The 13,761-nt window shown below is 40.9% G+C and overlaps 1 protein-coding gene across 7 annotated transcripts in view; it reads left to right on the top strand.

The window, feature by feature from the left end:
• fbxw7 (F-box and WD repeat domain containing 7) overlaps positions 1 to 13,761 on the top strand; it is a 129,531-nt gene that overhangs the window by 100,844 nt on the left and 14,926 nt on the right. For all 7 annotated transcript variants that reach the window (XM_040023831.1, XM_040023832.1, XM_040023833.1 and 4 more), the window contains 6 exons: positions 4,225 to 4,307; positions 5,828 to 5,969; positions 8,950 to 9,084; positions 11,409 to 11,532; positions 11,712 to 11,848; positions 12,466 to 12,579. In XM_040023831.1, coding sequence (XP_039879765.1) covers positions 4,225 to 4,307; positions 5,828 to 5,969; positions 8,950 to 9,084; positions 11,409 to 11,532; positions 11,712 to 11,848; positions 12,466 to 12,579 — 735 coding nt within the window. The remainder of the gene's footprint in view (positions 1 to 4,224; positions 4,308 to 5,827; positions 5,970 to 8,949; positions 9,085 to 11,408; positions 11,533 to 11,711; positions 11,849 to 12,465; positions 12,580 to 13,761) is intronic.

The following is a 13,761-nucleotide window of genomic DNA, read 5'->3' on the forward strand; positions in this document are numbered from 1 at the left end:
TTCAGACAATGTAAACAAATTCGTTAATCGTGTATAATTTTAAAACGTGGTTCAAAATATCCCTTGGGGTGGGGGATTTTTATCCAGTTAATCCTAATAATTGCGCGAGAGTGTTGTTAATAGATGAATAGCGCTTCATTGATTTGAATGTTCATGCTCATTTGTATTCTCCATCCATTTTAAGGATGTACTCATTCTCAGACGTATCAGGATTTTCAAGTCATCCTGCAGAGCGCAAATATATTAGTGCTGCTTGCGGGGCTCGTAGTAGCAGACTCTCATTTTTGAGGATGAATTCAAACCCGTGTTTCTGATTTGATTGCAGTTTTGGTCCTGGAAAAACTCCTTCAACTAGCTCTCAGATCCCAAGCGTTTCTGTGCCTCAAACAATGCTGATTGAAATGAGGAGAAACTCTTTGACGAGTGCTTGAAAACACAATTTGAAAAATGAGAAAAGCCTTTTCTTGTGACTGATGCTGCAGGATGTAGTCGCCGTTAAAATGAATCAACACATTATGTAAGAATGATCGCCGTCTTTAAAATATCATTAACTCTCTGCATATCCATCTGTCGTGCTTTTGGCCAGATAGGGAAGTGGGGGTGGGGGGGAAGCCAGAGGAAGGAGGGGGACGGCTGATTGGTGGTGATTTACAAACACTGTGTTCTCTGGTTACCTTTTCCCAGGCTGAAGCTGCAGAACAGGCTGGTTACACATTATTTTTTCATGCCCGCATTTAGTTTGAGGTTTTCTTACATGTGTGTACACACACTCAAAGCCAGCCTGCACTCCCCTCTCTTCTCTCACACTCAGAATCACACACACAAAAAACATACGCGCGCACACACACATACACATACACACCCTCTGCATGCATTCACACACCCAGGCTCTCCTTGGCTACTGAACTGCCATTGCAGTGAGATCACCACTTTAGGAACAAGGCAGCCAGGTTTAAGAGCCCAGTCTTAACAATCCTGAATATCTTATAAACCCCTTTTTATACTATTCAGCAATCACACAAACTATAAATGTAGACAAATGAAACTCAAGCTATGTACCTGCCTAGCTTGGACTACATTTGCATTCTTGTTGCCAAATTTTCGAGTTTCTTTTCTGTACCTCCCCCTCATGAATTACTTCAGGTTTTTATGGTTCCTCCCTATGAGCTTTCAGCGGCTTCACGCATGAGCTGAGTTGTGAGGAAAGAATCACAAATCATTGGTCAGATCACAGTGTGGTGTCCAGCAGGCACTTTACCTGCAGTGCACATTGATGTGCTAATCATGCGCATGTGTTGTATAAGCTCAGACTTTGGTTGCCTGTCGGAAGTTTCAAGGCACAGAGTCTGTAAAGATTAAAAACTAAGGTAGGAATCCGTATCGATCAGAAGTCCATGGCTGCCAGTGCAGATGTGCTGCTCATTATTCAGCATTTCTCTAGTCGTGGGCAAATGTTGTTTCCACATTCTTTTTTTTTTTTGTGTGTGTGTCACTGTTCTCAACATTCACATGAGCAACCCTCACATTTAAAACACAGTGAACACACACACACACACACACACACACACACCAAATTATAGTGATAAACAAAAAAACACACATCTTTGAAGAGAAGCATGTAATCATTCCACTGTAGCGCCAGACAGTATGGAGTCAAATGTCCAGTGGTGTTTTCCTGTGTCGCATATGAACTACAATAATACACCAAAAAAAATGCATTGTTTGTGTCAAAAGGGGAAAAAAGTTAAATTTACATTTGGTTTCTGGCTTCTACGCATAATCATCCGATTATACAGTCGCAGAAGCGTTCAAGGAGCAAACTTTCAGGTTGTGTGTTTGGAGCACAACAGGCTGGACTGTAACTGTAAACGAACTGTTGCTAAATACCTTTGACCCTAAACTGCTGCGCCACGAGTACTATAATCTTGTGAGAAAATCATTGATGTTAGAACTGCAGTGATGAGTTCAATAGTAGGGTTAGGAGATGGATTGCCGTTTTTACTTCATAAGAAAACAATCACCCCACACCTGTCATTTGTTTCAATTTCAGGGTTTGTTTTTTTTTTGTTTTTTAATACTTTTGGATGGCTGAGTGAACAAAACACACATTAGCATTTGGCTCCAACATCTTTACACCCATCAGATCCCTGACAAATATTCAGGGATGGGTTTTGGATGTGTTTCAGCCACATGCTGAACAAATACCTTTTCAGAAGTTAGAATTTATGACCTTTTAAATGAAGTCTCTTGTGCTTGGCCTTGCAGTTTTTTGTTTAGTTTTTTTTTTTTTCCCTTCCTTTTTTAAGCATTACCATTCGCCAGTGTTGACCTAACATGACCCCTAACCCTGAGCTGTACCTTGAGAGTTTAACAGTACTATAACTCTTAGCTGCTCCACTTATCTTTCTGGTGCTTCAATTGTCAATACTTTATTGGAGATGACTCAAATTAAGAACAAGATATTGTGCATTAGTATATAATATAATTATTTTCCCCCATAACAACGATGAGTTGACGCCCCAGTTAATATCAATATAGATGTAGTTTGACAACCATTACAATGTGTTACATGTTTTCCAAGGGTAGCTCTAGTAGGCTGTATAGGCAGAGATCACATCACTAACCTCCAACTGAATCCCCTCGCCTGAATGTGATGGATTTTCACTAAATGTTTCGACAGGCTGTTTGTGTTTCTGCCTTTACAAGAAAAAGTTCTGCTGCATTTGTGGCAACAAGCACCATCAGCAAAGTGCGGCCACACTTTTGAGTGTTTGATTCTCCCCACCTTCCTCACAAAGATCAGGGTCTGTGTATGGATGGGTGAGACGGAGCTGCACCCACTCTTTGCGTGCAGGCTCTCAGGAAGTTACAGAGAACCCTCTTCTGCATGGGAGCTAGTAGAACTGCATCAAGTCTTAGTCAGCAATGCAACTGGTCAGGTAAAATTTATAACATAACTTTTGCACCAATAATATATTTGAAAGCCATACTGATGACAACGGGGCGAGAAAATAATAAGCTTATAAACTGATAATGAAAATACTTGTTTCTTGCAGACTTGATGCATAATTAAAGTGTATTTTGATATATATATAATTTTTTTTACGTCATACTTTTGCTGATATTACAAAGGAGCTGGGCTACAAGGATAAGGATCGGAAAAGGATTTGGTTTTGAATCCATGGGTTTACTTTTAAATCTACAAAAGCCTTCACTGAAATATGAAATATATTTAAATATTAAAAAGAACAAGGCCAGGCTGTTAGATTGTATATTGTTTTGGCCAGACACTAAAAATCAGTGTTCATTTATTCAGCTAGATTGTTTATTCATGAGGGACTGGAGATGAGATGGTGATCACTTGCATGTGTGTTGAGAAGCCTTGCCAAAGAAAGTGGCAGGCATGGGATGAGGAAAATTGGCTTGCCCGGGCCTCTACACAGGCTCCTTTGTTCGCACGGTAGGGTAGGTGGTAACAGGGACTGGGTGGTGTTGCGTACGTGGAGGTGATGGAGAATAATAAAGAACTGACTTGCTTGTTTTTTTCTTTTCCTTCTGAATTATTGGCGCATTTCAAAGAATAAACCCTAATACCTGCTTGAGGAACTTGTTATACTTTGTGGTTATTTTGTGCGTACAGGCATGCTTTATCCTTTGAGTTTGGGTGTGAGTGCGGTTACCTATTATTGCATATTATTGGATTTCTGGTTGCTCAGTTCTCTCAATCAAAATTAAACACAGCACTGAAAAACACCTTTTCTGTGATGTGCCATCTCAGAGTGTATGCTGAGCTGGGTCACGGACAGATTGGTCATGTCTCTGTGCTTTGTTATGGCACATGTTAATTATTGAATCTCCAGCCCATGCATAAAAGTTTAATTTTTCCATTTGCATAAAGCTTTTGCAAGACTTTGCTGTCTGTATTTTAATATGCAAAAATTCAGACGTTATGCTAACAAAGTCTGTAACTTGCAGGAATAATTTTCTGCTTCCAGCACAGTTTAAAAAAAAATAGCTCCCTGACCCGTGTCCCTTCTTGATTTTCTTTTCAAGGGCTAATGTCTTAGAACTAAATTGGTTTAGATTTTGTTTCTAAAAGAAAGTTACCAGAATGGAGTTGAATTTATGTCCAAAAGGTTGCCTCTAGCTTTTAAATACAAAATTTCCCACTTTTGTGCTTTCACTGTTACTAAGGTTTTTGTTTCTCCCCTTGTTCTTCCTCAGATGAAGAGAAAGTTGGACCATGGTCCCGAGGTCCGATCTTTCCCTTCAGGAAAAAAGCCCTGCAAAGGTCCAGAGTATCCGAGGTAAGAGAGCTTTTTCTCTCATAAGGCACCCTAGCTATCCACAGAGACTCATTTCCCCTTGTATTTTTGTTTATCACCTTAGGATCAAAAAGATTATGGTAGAAAATAATAAAGTAAAAATTCTTCCTCCATTGTTTTAATGCTGAACATGTTATAATTGGGACTACCAAGGCAAGCAGTAAAAAATGCCAGGAGGCATAAACAAAGGTTTGCATTGTATATGTGTAAACAGAGGGATGCTCCCTCTTCCATTCTGTCTGCACCATCCAGCCAGCCAGTGGTCCCAGATGTTTCTCTTACCCTGAATATTTAATGCCCGTGTTCACATGTAGCTCCATTAAAATTCAAACTGAACACAGCCACTTAACTGTAAATGTTGCTATGTAACTCGCTCCGTCTCAGCTTCCTCTCCCATTAAAAATGAATCAATAATGAAATCGACCCCCAGCTTCCCATTTTGCTGTCAGCAAGCAGAATGTGAGGCATCGAGGGTGCCCAGTGGATGGCTTCTGCTGCTGCCCTTACATTACAAGGCTACATGGGTACACTTTGAAGTCCTGTGCTGCCTTCCGCATCCAGATACAGCAGGAGACTCTGGGCCTGAATAGAAATATGTGGGACTGTGCACACTTTGAAGTCTGAGTTAGAAATAACACTTGCCATTTTATTAAGTATACATAGCGAGAACAAATGCTCCTCTGCAATAAATCCCGTCTCTGTGAAGGTTGTATTGATCAGTTTTTGTTGAAATGGTTTTAAAGAGGTGTTGATTCATTGTAATGCACATTCTGGAGGTTGTAGCTTGTGCTGCTGAATGGTGATGAATTGCATTGCATTATACAGAGAGGCCTTGTGTTAATCAGTCGGCACTAATTCACTCAGACAAGGTGGACATTTATTTTATTTTATTTTTTTAATTGCAATGCTTTTGTGAAGAGTAACTTTTTCTTACTGCAAATAATTATTTTTTTCTGAAAGTAATTACGATGTGATAAAGATGTACTTGTAGAGTTGTTGTTTAGCTTGAAAATAATAATCATTTTTAAAGTAAATGTCAGTTTAATTGATTTAACCTATGACTTGCCAATAATAACTAAGAATGGATTTAATTAAGAAAATTGCACTAAAGTAAAAAAAATTAAAAATTAAAATTTGCCTGCAAAATAAAAGCTTGGGCTTGATTGCTGTCATAATTGTCAGAGATAACACAAAAGATGAAAGTTGAATGTAAAAAGGTTTGTTTTTTTTGTTTTTTTGTCCATGCCTGATTTGATTTAGCAGAGTTTGCAGCAAAGCTTATTTAAAAAGCCCCTTCATAATGTGCTTCCTGTTATTCTCATTAAGAATATGCTGGGATGTGTCATATTTACATGTGTTTTTCTTAATTGCAGTGACAGCAGTGCTTTTACAGCCTCCACACCCCTACTTAGACTGCAATTTAGTTACGCTATTTGTCTTTAAAGGTCTCATATCAGCATTGGTCTTCAAGATGCTTTGTTTCCTCCCTTTTAAAATTACAGCCCGACGGGAATTGTCCCATGTCCGGCCACACCCACCACATTTGGCCACATCAGAACAGCCAATGGTCAGGGGCAACAGAGACGACGTATCACCTCAATCCAGCCACCCACGGGTCTCCAGGAATGGCTCCGAACATTTCAGGTGAGCGCTCTGGAGTCTTTTTCTTTTTCTTTCTTTTTTGGGCGATTCTGAACCCTCGAGGAAAAGCTCATCACAAAGCAGATGTTGCGTCCAATCAATGTTCACTTAGTCTCCGAGATAATTGCTGCCTTGTTGTTGTGGCCCAGCACATTACCATAGGCACTGTAGCGTGGAATTGGGATTAGCCGTACCTGTTCAGACTGAAAAGCAGAGTTATAAGATCACATTAGTCTACTCTAGACTTTTTATTTAACCTTTATTTAACCAGGAACTCCCGCTGGGATTAAAATCCTTTTAAAGGAAGTCATGGCCTGTGCTTTTCTTCTTCTTCTTTTTTTCCCTCTGCGATCCTCTGAAATGGAGACGTTACTTCAGTGTGAATGTCTTCCATGAGCAAAGTTGGCATAAAAACTTTTGTCCTCTTTTTAGCCACTTAAGTAATTAACTGTCATTTACTCTAGAGACTAGCAAAGACATAATGTAATATTATAGTTTACCCCCTATTTATGGTAAATTTCCTTAGTTATCATTGTCTGATGGATACAACCTAATAGAGTCATTTCTTTCATGTTAAACTTAAGCGCTAATGACTTCAAGGAAATAGGATGTCATTTAAACATTAGCCTGGATTGGGCCTCTCTGATTTTCTATATAATGGGTTGCCATGGATTTCATTACCTAAGAGAGTTTAAACCTATTATCTTTGAACAGCAGGGTGAACCCGTGACACCTTGGTGTTTGTTTTACATATATTAGTCCTCAGGCCAGAACATCAGTCTGCTCTCTTTAATCGTACAGCTGAAGCTACAGGGAGATAAACCTCAAGTTCACATTCTGTACATTCCCCAGTCCAGTCCAAGCCTGCATGTAGCTCCCGTTAGTGAGAAACACCTCTTACATACGTGCACCATCACCGACACCACGCATATCACATCCCAGGATTAGTTGGAGATTTTTAGAAATGGGCTTATTTCTCATTTTTGTCGAGTTAAATGAGGAATCTGCTGCCACTCGTGTCTTTAGATGAAATGTAAAGATACAACAAGTGGCTACTTACATTAGCTTTGCAGAAAGAGTGGCAACAAAGGGAAACTCTTAAGATGACTGTGTTAAAGGTAACAAAATCCACCTAATGTCTAAAGCTTATTCATTAGCATATCTCCGTTGTTTAATTTGTACTCGAGCAGAAGTGTAAAAACAATGGGCCTCAGTCTTAATTGTTATTGTCATTAGAACTGGTGTAAAAGATCACATGATTGCCTCTTTAGTCTATATAGCTTGTAGAAATCCTCCTTGTTGTAATCTGTTTTGTTCACAGTTGTTGTTTTTTAAAGAAAGTTTAGTTTGAGGGGCTGTATGAGAAGCTTGGACTGTTTTTTGAGTTGTCCGGGGGTTTGTGTTGCCCAGGTCTGGTCTATGGACTGTTTTTCTTTTTAAGAAAAAAACACTTCGTCAAGCTTAAATTAGAAAAAAGCATCTTTGAAAAACACTGCAGGCTGTAGTTTGAAAGTTTACTGAACAAAAAGGTTCTCAGCACTGGTTGGGAACTGTGGAGCTCTGGTGTTCAGGTTTCTGTGGGAGTGCAAATTATCAGTTGTGAAAACACATAAGTAGCTGTTGCACAGCCCCCTCCCTCCCTCTGTCAGGGAGGGGGTCTCTTAACTGCCTGATTAGCTTTAGAACCAACACCTCTGGCTAAAGCTTTTAGCTGCCAAATTACAGGTGGTTTGCGTATGCCAGATTTTCCACCTTGCCTCGTAGCCTGTAATCATTGTCTGGATTTCAGTGCTCCACAGAGGGGAAAACAACTATGACTGTGGGGTCCAACATACGGTTAGAGAGCTGCTCAGCAGTAACTGAATGTTCAAGCAGAAGAAATAAGCATGCTGACTACTAATAATGGTCTTGATGGAGTCTAGTTCCCCGTATTCACATTTTCCACTGCTGGAAATATGCAGGTGCCTCGAGCAATCCGGTGCTGCAGTGGAGGGCACGTAGGGAACATTAAGGTGTCAGGCATCCTGCACAAGGAAGGATGCTTCCAAGGCGCTCCAATCCAAGTTCAGACTTGGAAGAAAAACTTACACAAGAACACGTAGGCGTCATTCTGTTCCCACAATGCCCCAATGCTGTTTTCAATTTGTGCTACTTGTGGATGTATACGAAATATGCTGCTGATGGTGTTAAATTAGTCCACTGCCAGGTGGTTTAGAGCAACCAGACAAAGAAAAAGGCACACAATTCAGAGGAACAGACCGAAATAAAAGCAGGGAAGGTACCTGTAATCTTTGTAAAAGTAGCAGGGACAGTTATTGTGGTTGGATAAATAAAAGCAAAGTTCATAAAATCACTTTAAAGTCATATTATTTTAACATAAACCTTCGGTTCCTCTGAGTAATCTTTTAACTTGCCTCATAGCTTTGGCTGCAAAGAAATGTTTTTACAAGTGGGTCACTGTTTTCTTTCCTCTCCTCATGCACACAATCCTATATTTAAATTGAAGGAAGAAAAAGCTTTGCATCTGTTTTATGGGAAACCAAATGCATTCAACACATTCATTAGGCTTCAAGGTAAATTACAAGAAAACTCCATAAAGCTCCTCTTTTTTTATGTTGCTGCAAAGTCATCAAATCCTGCTAGAAGCTCTGTAAACCCTAGATTTAAAATTAACTTCTTGTCATACATTTTTTTCCCAAGCATAATACATAATGTAGCGGCGAGGGAGAAAGTTTTGATCTAAAATAACATTGCATTTTGCTGTGATGTTCTGTATATGACTGACACCATTGCACCTCTGGTGTTTTCTATTAAATTGGCCTTTTTTTCCCATTGACCCAGGCTTCGACTTTGAAACAGCCACATTTAGTGGTTCCCCTCTTCAAAGTAAAGTCATTTGAATAATTTCAATTTTCTGTGTGTGTGTGTGTGTGTGTGTGTGTGTGTGTGTGTGTGTGTGTGTGTGTGTGTGTGTGTCTTCCAGAGCTGGACTGGCCCAGAGAAGCTGCTGGCGCTGGATGAGTTGATTGACAGCTGTGAGCCCACACAAGTGAAGCATATGATGCAGGTGATCGAGCCGCAGTTTCAGCGAGACTTCATCTCCCTGCTGCCCAAAGAAGTGAGTTCCCCTCACGCACCTCGTCCCTTCTGCCTCGGCTTCCTGTGTATTCTGACCTGAACTCCCACAAGAAGCTTTTATATTTGTTCTCGAATGAACGCACCTGAAAAAGACACAAGGCAGTCGTCTCAGCCTTGATCGTCCGTCGCGGTCTTCCCTCGCATCATTTTAGGGCATCCATAGTGGGTGTCTTGTTTTTTGCTCTACATCATAACTGACAAAACAAACAATGTAAAGTGGCACGCTGATAATGTGACATAGGGGATTCTTAACAAATCGGCCTCAATTTGCTGAAGCTTGTGTAGCAGATCAGAGACTTCACACCTTGTCTGGCAGGTGTCAGGATTGAGGGTGGGTGGGGGTAGCGTGGAGAGTGAGGCAATAGGATGCAACATTTCAAGGTGTTGGTGTCACTTGCTCTAAAGCCAAATATACAAACAGCTTTATGTGTGTTTGCACCGGTACATGAGACCTCTCCTTTCATTCTGTTTCTCCTTAAAAGAAAAATGAGCAAAGAAACCAAACAACAACAAGCGGCTTTGACTTCTTTTGATAATCCCACCTCTCCTCTTAGATCCAGCTCCAGGAAAAATTATTAGGTGTGGCTGTCAAGTAATTTTAGCAGGACGGTCCCTGTGGGTTACACTTGAGATACAGTTGAAATTGAAACTATGAACAGATTCTGCAGAAGGCTGAGTGTCAGACTTTAAAAGCAATTTGAGATTGATTTGTAAAACTATTAAAATATCCTCCGGCCTGTAATGATGGCCGGCTTAGATGGGCTTTGGGGTGATTCAGGTATAACGGTGACTTGAAGTAGACCTAACTGTGTAGTGTAACACATTTAAACCAAGGAGAAGAGATGATTGAACAAATTAAGACTTACTTTTGACTGATTAATTTTGTGTGGATGAATCTAGCATATTAATTCACTATAGCTGAATAGAGTATAGACAGATTCTCAGTCACTATTATGGATCCATCATTAATTAAAATGGAGAAGACAACTGATTAATTGGCTGTGATGGAACAGCAATACGAGCACATCACTTTGAGCTGTCAGAAATTATATATGATGACGACTTTACATTTTTCTCTAAACTTTTCAGATCAATAATAATTGACAGCTGGAGACCATCCTAAGTAATTTGACTCCATGCTGATGTTCGTGGCAACACACCTGAATTTGTTACTCTGTCGTGGGGTCGCTGTCATCTCATATTGTTGTCGGATAATGAAAGAACAATATTTACACAGCAGCTTACGCCTCATACTGTCAAATGAACCCGTAATCCTTTTTTATGCAGATGCACAACAATCTCTTGACCTAACAGGTGATCCAGCTCATTGCTTTTGTGCAAATATATATGTATTTGAATTTGATTGTTAGTGGAACAAAAAAGCAGGTGATTGTCTTTCTGGTTTATGCTCATTTGGTTCAATGAGCTGTAGCATTATACCTGCGCTGAGAAGCTCAATGTAAAATTTTTTACAGACATGTCGACTCATCTCAACGACTGTTGTACAAGCTACACTAATTATCCTGCATTTGTTTTCTTAGAATTCCCCCCCCCCCCCCAATATTCCTTTTTTTTCTCCTATATTTGTTCAGCACATCCACACTAAAACACTTTAATTTTATCATGTGTGCTGCGTTTATGCCTAGAACCCACACCATGTCACAACTTTAAACCCTGAAGTGGACTTTTGGGGGATAGTTTTAGTTTGAAAAGTCATTAATGTGAGTTTGGATGGACAGAAACGGGACTTCTGGAAACAATCATCCAGGTTTTCATCTCACAAGACTAAAAAAGTAGACCTGTCATCTTCTGCTTTTGGCTAATCCCATTAGCTTCAATCTCACCCTATCCCTAGCATCCTCTTCTCTCACACCACCTCCTGCATGTTCTTCACTACATCCATGAACCTTTTTTGCGATCTTTCTCTTATCTTCCTACCTGGCAGTCTTCCACATCCTTTGTCCAGTATGTTCACTATCCCTCCTCTGCACATGTCCAAACCGTCTCAGCTTTGCCTCTCTCTTTGTCTCCAAACAGCTGAACCTGAGCTGTCTCTCTAATGTACTCATTTCTAATCCTGTCTCTCCTGGTCAAGCTGTAAACTGTTAGTCTATTCTTCTTGGTCAATATATGATGTACATTGTAAATGTACATCATATATTGACCATTAGGTTATTGAAAATATATGTTATGTATGTCACCTTAAACTGTTGTTTACATCAACTGTAGAAAGTTATAGCTTCTTTTTCCTCCCCCCATTACTGCTTTACACCTTTCACATTGCTCGTCCTTGTCTTTCAACAGCTGGCTTTATACGTGCTGTCATTCCTGGAACCGAAGGACCTCCTCCAAGCAGCACAGACGTGTCGCTACTGGCGCATCCTTGCAGAAGACAACCTGCTGTGGAGGGAGAAATGCAGGGAAGAAGGTGAGCCCTAACTGTTTGCAACAGATGCAGGCAGACAGACACTATGCGGTCGCCCAGCGGGAGCAGTCTGAAGCGACTGCTGTGCTTAAAATTGTGGTTATTCCTGTTTGGAAAACTGCACTTTTATTGAAAAACAAGGACATTTTAGTCCAACTGGCTTCTTTTCTCCCTTCTCACAGGTATCGATGAGCCCCTTACCCTGAAGAAGAGAAAAATTGTCAAGCCTGGCTTCACTCACAGCCCCTGGAAGAGTGCCTACATCAGGCAGCACAGAATAGACACTAACTGGAGGAGAGGGGACCTCAAATCACCTAAGGTAGCTTTTCTTTCGAACTTAAATTCCCCACAGGTTAGAGGAGTTTTACAGATCTGATCAAATGGCCTTGAGGCACAGAAAGATGGTTCAATAAGAGTCTGAAGTGTTAAACCGATGGAAAGTTAGTGAACAGTCAGGTTTGTGCTCCCAGGTATTTGTTTGGAATATTAATTGAGCTGGAGCACAGGAAAATCTTATTCTCCTTCACATTAAAGACTCGCCGTCTCTTTTACCTGTTCAGAAGCTTCTCATAGAGCATGACCAGCATGCTGAAGCTCATCCTTAATGGACCTTGTACGCTGTAGCTGTTTGTGAAACGGCTGCAGGTCATTTTAGGCCGCGACTGGCATAAATTAGTTCCCCACGCTCGTTATAGTCCTTTGCATATGCAGTGTGCCCTGTCAGTTGCTGAGCTCGCAGTCCTGTGACCCACTAGCTGAGACTGAATGTATGCAGCACTGCTTAAAGCGCTGTGTACACCTGCAGCGCTTGATGACATTTTCACTTTGATGCATAAGAAGTGTTACTGTCAGCATCATTATTTGCGTTGTCATTCCACATCAAATCTTCCTCCGTGCCCTTCCCGCTTCATCTCTTTTCATGTGTCCCATTTAAAGGTGCTCAAAGGCCACGATGACCATGTGATCACCTGCCTCCAGTTCTGTGGCAATCGCATCGTCAGCGGCTCTGACGACAACACGCTGAAAGTCTGGTCAGCTATCACAGGAAAGGTAAGAGTTGAATACTGTTATATTTTGGATGTACGCAGAAGAGAAGGGAGGCAGGCACTAATATGAATAATGGGCTGTTTGCTTAATCATACTACTTTTTACACTCATTGATTAGAAGTGAAGGAAACAACTGTGTTGAATTGATTTAAATACTGTATCTTTAGTGCTCCCACTGATATAATTTTGCGTTACACTACCACATAAAAATCTTCCTGGGAAGACTGCTTTCTGTCCCAGTCTCTCCTCTCTTATATTTATCTATTTTGCAGACTTGTAACACAGCCCATGTCCACACGCGGTGTTAGTATTCATAGCTGAAGCTGGTGCAGACACACAGGCGTTGTGCTGCAGCTTTACGCTGTGTATTAAAAAGAAAGGCAGTGGTTGCTCTGTGATATTGGAGAGCGCTTTACAGATCGTGGTAAATCACAACACTTTCATGCCTCAATGCTGGATTCCTTTCTCAAAAGAAGTTTCCACAAAAAGTCCTTCATTATTTCTCTTCCCAGTCTATCCCTTTTGCTTTTTTTACTCAGATAAATGACATAAGGCTGGGCTTGAACTTGGTCTTTAAAAATGAAAACTTTAAAAGCAAAACCTCTCAAAGGGGGGGAAAAAAAAAGATGTTCTGCATGATCACAGTGGGGCGTTTCGGCCTCACTTTCACATGTAAAAGAGTTGAGTTTGCTTTTCATTGCTGCGGAGATTCGGCTGAACACATAAAGTAAAGTTGGCTCTCTCCCAACTGGTGATTACATGCATATCAGTCACAGTCACATTTGCTGATCTGAACAGATCTCGCCAAGGTCATCCGATAGGCATGGAGCACAGTTTGGCTCTCCTACACCCAAAGACTAATATCTGGATGACAGGTTGCTGAATTATAGCTGCAGTAGCTCCATATTGGTGGTGGAAGCCTGTGATGAGTCACATCACCAGCAGGCTCTAAAGCCCCCCCCCCCCCCCCCCAACCCACCCTGCATTCAGAATGACATCACAGACAGAGGTTATTGTATGCGCTTTCTACAATGCTAATCTGCCTCAGGATTGTTTGTTTACATTAGTCATGAAGGCGAGATGAGCCTAAATCCGTGTTTGGTTGCTGTATTCAGAGCACACATTCCCTCTGTGGATTTCATCTCTTTGCCTCCTTAGCTCTCAGCACCACAGAGAGTGAATCCC

Source organism: Simochromis diagramma, unplaced genomic scaffold (assembly GCF_900408965.1).
Source record: "Simochromis diagramma unplaced genomic scaffold, fSimDia1.1 OVJJ01000302.1, whole genome shotgun sequence".
Classification (NCBI taxonomy): domain Eukaryota; kingdom Metazoa; phylum Chordata; class Actinopteri; order Cichliformes; family Cichlidae; genus Simochromis; species Simochromis diagramma.